A 7,495-nucleotide genomic window follows, 5' to 3' on the forward strand; every position below is an offset into this window, starting at 1 on the left:
ACAAAAGGGTAAAGCTTGTAAAACCATTAGTATGGAAGATGAATAACACCCTGCCAGAAGATGACTTGATTACAGAACAAAGAAAACAGTTATTTGAAACAAATGATAATATAATACAACATGCCAACAACACTTCTGGGATACAGCTAAGGCAGTCCTCAAGGGACAGTGCATAGTAATAGGCAAACACATAAAAAAGGAAGAAAGAAGCAAAATTAATGAACTAAACTCTTCATTAAATGAAAAAGAAATTATAAGAATAAGGTCTGTAATCAACGAGAAATCATAAAAACAACTGAAACTATCAAAAGGACTAAGAGTTGATTCTTCAAAAGGGTCAATCAAATAGACTAACCATTGACAAAATTAACCAAAGAAGATAAAGAGAAGACACAAGTAATTTAAATAGGAAATGACAAAGGTGACACCACAACAGAAATAGGTGAAGTTAAGTTGATAATATCAGAATATTACGAAAAGCTATACTTTGATAAATTTGAAAAATTAGAGGAAATTGATATTGAGCAGATCATAAAAGAACTACACTCCAAAAAAATGTCCTGCATCAGATGGGTTCATGGCTGAATTCTACCAAACATTCAGAAAAGAACTATCACCAATTATTCTTAAATTATTTCAAAAAGTAGAAAAAGAAGGAACATTGAGAAAGTCATTCTATAAAGCAAATATAGCCCTAACACTAAAACCAAGCAACGATATTACCAAAAAAGAAAACTTACAGACTAATTATCTTTCAGGAATATAGATGTAAAAATCTGGCCAACAGAATCTCACAGTATATTAGAAAAAGAATTCAATGACCAAGTGTAATAATAGGTATGCAAGGATAGTTCAAAGTAAAAAAAAAAAAGGTCATTTTCATGTGCCCGCGTTGTTAAAGAGGTCTGACGTGAGATACTCCCTGCTTACAAACATACACATAGGTGTTGCCCCCTATCATGCACCCTCCAGGACAAAGGAAGACATAAAGCTTCAGAAGAGAAAGTGTAAGGGGTGAAACAATGCCACCCAGAGTGAGCTCTTTGGGGTGCTTGTGGGAAGATGGGACCAAAACTTCCCTGAGGATAGGTCTCTCCATATAAGGGTCCTTGCCTCCATGACTGTGGAGCCATCCAGAGGCCAAACAAAACAACAGAGTTTGGGCCACAAGCAGAGGAAAGACTTGGCCAACTGGCACGCTGAGCTGAAAAAAGAGTTAGTTCAAACCTCCTCTAGACAGAAACTGCTCGAGTGAAGCACCTGCTCTCCTACCACTCAGCCACTCCTTAGATGAAGGAGGATAACAGAGTTTGGGACAGAGGACTACATTAAGGCGAGATTCCTGGAGAGCTGCTGTATATAACAGAGAAAACCTGAACAACTTTTGGAAAGGCAAATTTCCCCAGAAAGGACTTGCAGTAGGGTTGGTGGCTCACCCCATAGAGTGAACATTTTAAGCTGGCAACTAAACAATAACATCATAAAGATAAGAATTACCAAAAATGTGAAGACACAATAGAAACAACCTAACACTTCTCAAGAAAAACTACAAATAATGGCAACAAATTAAGCCTTCTCAAAAAAAAAAAAAAGCAAAAAACAGACAAACATAAAAACCAGAGAATGTTGCAGACCCACTGTATAATGCTCAAGCGAGTCAAGAAGGCAGATGATATACATTGATGTGAAGACATCCAAACAGCTACAAGAGAAAGTACAAACAATGGAAGTCACAGATAAAGGGAATAGCCTAGAGGAAAAGAACAAGAAGAAATATTTTGACGAGGAGTTATTTGAACAGCTACAGATGAAGATGCAAATAATGAAAGAAAAATGGAAACCACCAAGAAAGCAAACACTCCAAAAACATGAAGCCAGAAGAACTATATTGATGAGGAGGAACATGTGCAATTATGGAAGTCAATGCAAATGATGGAAGAAAGAATTGAAATTATAGATAAAGAAGTACAAGAACTTAAAAATTATCATAAGATAGAGAGGGTACAGCCAACACAGTACTAGAAATGATAGAAATACATGAAAATGCAATCCAGTATATGAAGATCGAAATGGCAGAAGTTTCCAAAAAGCTGGATGAACAAAAAAGTAAAACAGAAGAGAAGGATCAGAAAGTCAATGAGCTAGAAGATAAGAATCTCAACAGAAACATACTAGAAGAAAAAATCAGAGATAAGACAGAGAAAATGAAGAAAACCTTAGAGTCATTTGGGATGACATCAAAAGGAATAACACAGGTATAACTGAAATTCCAGAATACAAGACAGACAGGGAAATATCTGAAAAAAATTGTGAAAGAGGTATTAGAAGAAAACTTCCCAGGAATTATGAAGAATAAGGAAATTCACAAGAAACTCAGCGAACATCAAATAGACTAGAACAAAAAAGAATCACATCAAGACATATCATAATAAAATGCCCCAAAATAAAAAATAAAGTTAGAATACTAAAAGCAGCATGAGCAAAAAGAAAGTCACCAACAAAGGAAAAGCAACAAGATTAAGTTCTGATTTTTCAGCAGAAACCATTCCAGCAAGAAGACAAAAGGAAGGCATATACAGAAAGTTGAAAAAAAAAAAAAACCAATTGCCAACCAACCTAGCAAAGCTCTCTACCAAATAAGAAGTAGAAATTACATCTTTTGCAGAAAAGAAAGAACTGAGGAATTTGGGGGGAAAAGACCAAAACTACAATAAATTTTAAGGAAAGTCCTTTACATAGAGACCCCAAAAGAAAGTAGATGGACTATGGTAACAAGAAACAGCAAAATGGCAAAAATAAATACTGGTCTGTCACTAATCATACTTAATGTGAATGAACTAAATGCACCAATTGGGAGAAAACCAGTAGCAGAATGGATAAAAAACCAAATCCCATCAATATGTTGTCTACAAGAGACACATCTAAGAAATGAACAGAAAAATAGACTCAAAATCAAAGGCTGGAAAAAAATGCAGGAGTGGCAATACTAATCTCTGATAAAAAAGACTTCAGAATAAAAACCCACCATAAAACATAAGAAAAGGCACTATACAGTGGACTTGCAGGGAGAGATTGCATAGCAGTGAAAGAGTTTTTCTTTTACTCATCAAGGAGAAAAGTGAATTAGGGGAGAGGGGGTGGGAAGGGAGAAAAGTGCAACAATGAATAACTGGAAACACTAAGTCTCTGTAAACTTTCATTAAAATTAATAAAAATAAAAAGAGAAAGGGCACTATGATTAAAGACACAGTAGATCAAGAAGATATAACATATGTACACCACATGATAGACCTGATAAATATATAAAACAACTATTAATAGAATTGAAGAAAGAAAGTACCACAATAGTGGTAGGAGACTTTACTCAACAAAGATGCAGAATACTTATACTATTCAGCTAACTTGAATTTGTGGATGTATTCTGAGCACTGCACCCAACTAAAACTCAATTTACTTTCTTCTCCAATGCACATGGAATATTATCCAGAATGGATCACATATTAGGGCACAAAACAAGTCTCAAAAAACTAAAAAACAATGAAATAATACAAAGTATCCTTTCAGATTGTAATGTCATAAACTAGAAATTAACCACAAAAGGATAAAGCTCATAAAGCCACCACATGGAAGCTAAATAACACCTTGCTAGAACATGTGTGGGTTATAGAAGAAATAAAGAATGAAATGTAAAAGTACCTAAAAAATTATAATGATAATACAACATCTCAAAACCTCTGAGATGCAGCTAAGGAAGGACTCGGTGCAGTTCATAGCAGTACACAAACATTAAAAACAAAGAAAGAAGAAAAATAATGATCTAACTCAGCACCTTCATCAAATAGAAAAAGAACAACAAACTAAACCCACAGTCTTCAGAAGAAAGGAAACTATAAGAACAAGAGCTGATATCATTGAGATGTTGTTATTGTTGACTGCTATTGAGTCAAGTACAATTCATAGTGACCTTATGAACAAAAGACCTGAAGCCTTTCTGTAACTATTGTCATTTATCAAAGTTCATAGAGTTTACAGAGGCATGTTGTTTAGGAAGTGGGAAGATAATTGAAATCATCAACAAAACCAGGATCTGAAGGGTCAATAAAATTGACAAACCAAAGGCAAACTTACCAAAAGGAAAAAAATGAGGAGACAAAAATAACTCAATTAAGGAATGTTAGAGATGACATCAAAGCAGAACCAGAGGAAATTCAATCTATAATACCAGAATACTATGAAAAACTATACTCTGATAAATTTGAAATCTTACAGAAAATGGACAAATTCATTGAAACTCATGTCCCATCCAAATTAAATGTTGGACACTTGAACAGATCCATCACAAAAGACGAAACTGAGTAGGTCAAAAAAGACTCCCTTACTGGTCCTGGACCAGATGGCATCATGACTAAATTCTACCAAACATTCAGAGAAAAACTATCACCAATTCTACTTAAATTATTTCAAAGAATATAAAAAGAAGGAACACTCAAAAAGCTAGTCTATAAAGCAAGCACAACACTAATACCAAAACCAGGAAAAGATATAACGGGGGAAAAAAAGACAACTGCCAACCAATATCTCTCATGAACATAGATGCAAAAATCCTTAACATAATCTCAGCCAATATTATCCAAAAGTCCACATAAAAAAATAATTAATCATGATGAAGTGGGATTCATAATATGCATAGTATGCAAGGATGGTTCAACATAAGGGGGGGAAAAATCAATGTAATACACCATATTAACAAACCAAATAACAAGAACCATATGGTCCTAGCAATTGATGCAGAAAAGACATTTGAAACAATTGAACACCCCTTCCTGATAAAGACACGCAGCAAAATTGGAATAGAAGGGAATTTTCCCAACATAGTGAAAATTATATAGGCAAACCCAAGAGCCAATAGCATTCTCAATGGAGAAAGACTAAAAGCATTTTCCTTGTGAACAGGAACCAGACAAAGATACCCACTGTCACCAAGTCTATTCAATACTACATTGTTAGAGCAATACAATAAGAGAAGGAAATAAAAGGCATTCAATCGGCAAAGAGAGAGTGCAACTGTCACTATGTGCAGATGCTATGATAGTATACACAAAATAACCCAAGGACTTAACAACAACAAAAACTGTTAGAGCTAGTAAATCAATTTAGTGGCATGGCAGGATATAAGATCAATATTCAAAAATCAATGGGATTCCTCTACAGTAACAAAGAGAACTCAGAGAAGGAAACCAAGAAAGCAATAGCATTTACACTAGTCAAAATACTTAGAAATGAATCTAACTACCTACACAAAAAACCCTGTACAATGAAAACTACAAATCATTTCTGTAAGACACATAAAAGACCTCAATTAAGTGGGGAAATGTTCTTTGTTTATGGATAGGAAGACTCAATATTGTGCAAATGACAATCCTACCAAAATCAATCTATATGCTCAATGTAATCCCAATGTAAATACCAAATTCATTTTTTCAAGGAGATTGAAAGCGACATTGTCAAGTTTATATGGAGATGAAAGAGACCTCGAAGAAGCAAAGCATTTGTGAAAAACAAAAATGAAGTGGGAGGCATCACACTTCCAGATCTCAAAACCTACTTTCTCTCTTGCCCATTCACCCAAGATGCTAACGGGGGAAAAGGCCAAGGGGAAGAAGGTGGCCTTGGTGTCCACAGTGGTAAAAAAGCAGGAGGCCAAGGAGGCGGTGAATCCCCTGTTCGAGAAAAGACCCAAAAACTTTGGCACTGGGCAGGACATCCAACCCAAAAGGGGGACCTTACCCGCTTTGTCAAACGGTCCTGCTACATCCGACTGTAGTGGCAGAGGGCAATCCTTTACAAATGACTCTAGGTGCCACCCACCATTAACCAGTTTACCCACGCTTTGGACCGCCAGACGGCTACTCAGCTGCTGAAGCTGGCCCACAGATACCGACCAGAGACCAAGAAGGAGAAGAAGCAGAGGCTGCTGGCCCGAGCTGAGAAGAAGGCTGCTGGCAAAGGAGACACGCCCACTAAGAGACCGCCTGTCCTCCGTGACAGGGTGAATACAATCACCACCCTGGTGGAGAACAAGAAGGCCCATCTGGTGGTGATCGCACACGATGCAGACCCCATAGAGCTGGTGTTCTTCCTGCAGTCTCTATGTGGTAAGACGGGCGTTCCCTACTGCATCATCAAGGGCAAGGTCAGGCTTGGGATGCCTCGTCCATCGGAAGACCTGCACCACTACTGTCTTCATGCAGGTGAACCCGGAAGATAAAGGGTCTCTGGCTACGCTGGTAGAAGCCATCAGAACCAATTACAATAACAGATATGATGAGATCCACTGCCACTAGGGAGGCAACGTCCTGGGGCCCAAGGAAGTGGCCCTCATCGCCAAGCTGGAGAAGGCCAAGGCCAAAGAACTTGCCAACGAACTGGGCTGATGTACACACCGACTTTTCTGTACATAAGAATAAACTTATTCCACTGTCAACACCCCGCCCCCCAAAAAAAAAACCCCTACTACAAAACAGTAGTAACCAAACCTCCGTGGTACTGGTACAATGACCAGTACATAGACCAATCGAATAGAATCTAGCACCCTGAATGAGCCCATTTATCTAAGGTCAGTTGATATTCGATGAGGAAATAAAACCTATCAAAATGGAGAAATGACAACTTCTTCAACAAATGGTGCTGGCAAAAGTAAATTCCTACCTGTACAAAGCTAAAAAAGGATCCATATCTCACACCATACACAAAAAGAAACTCAAAGTAGATCAGAAACCTGGGAGTAAAGCCCAAAACCATAAAGTTGATAAAAGATAAAACTGGGATCAAGCTTAGCTGGCTTACTCTATAGTATAAAGAAACTGCCGAATGAATGCAGCCAGAAATGCACAATGTGGAGAGGATAAAATTGATGATTGGGACCTTCTAAACAGAAAATGTCTGTGCTCATCAAAAACATTTTTCAACATGGTGAAAATAAAATCTACCAAGTGGGAACAAATATTTGGTAATACCATCTGAGACAAGGGTCTCATAACAAACTTACAGACTACTCCTTGGCCTACAGAAGAAAAAGGCTGATAACCCAATTACAAAATGGGCAAAAGACATAGAAATACTTTTCACAGAGTAAGGCATTCAGATGGCAAACAGGCACATGAAGAAACACTCAAAATCACTGACAATGAGGGAGATGCAAATCAAAATTACAAGAACATACCATCTTACTCCAGGAGCAGTGGCAAAGTTTCTCAGGGCAGCAAGAAATGTTGGAAAAGATGTGGAGATACGTGAATTTCCATACACTCTTGGTGGGATTGTAAAATGATGCCTTGAAAAGTTCAACATAGAAATTCTATATGACCCAACTATTCCACTACTAGGAATATACCCCATGGAAATAAGAACTGAGACATAAATGGAGATCTGTAGAACAATGTTCACAGCAGCATTATTCACCAACACTGAAACAGCCCAAATGTCTCAACTACAA

The 7,495-nt window shown here is 37.3% G+C and overlaps 1 protein-coding gene across 1 annotated transcript; it reads left to right on the plus strand.

Annotated features, from left to right (window-relative positions):
- Positions 1–5,630: 5,630 nt before the first annotated feature.
- Positions 5,631–6,434, plus strand: LOC102872834 (60S ribosomal protein L7a-like). The gene is made up of 3 exons (XM_006903367.1): positions 5,631–5,711; positions 5,858–6,193; positions 6,345–6,434. The coding sequence occupies exons 1-3, from the start codon at positions 5,631–5,633 to the stop codon at positions 6,432–6,434; spliced, it is 507 nt and encodes a 168-aa protein (XP_006903429.1).
- The last annotated feature ends 1,061 nt before the right edge of the window (positions 6,435–7,495 follow it).

This window comes from Elephantulus edwardii, unplaced genomic scaffold (genome assembly GCF_000299155.1).
Source record: "Elephantulus edwardii isolate Elephantulus edwardi_28Jun2011 unplaced genomic scaffold, EleEdw1.0 scaffold00597, whole genome shotgun sequence".
NCBI lineage: Eukaryota > Metazoa > Chordata > Mammalia > Macroscelidea > Macroscelididae > Elephantulus > Elephantulus edwardii.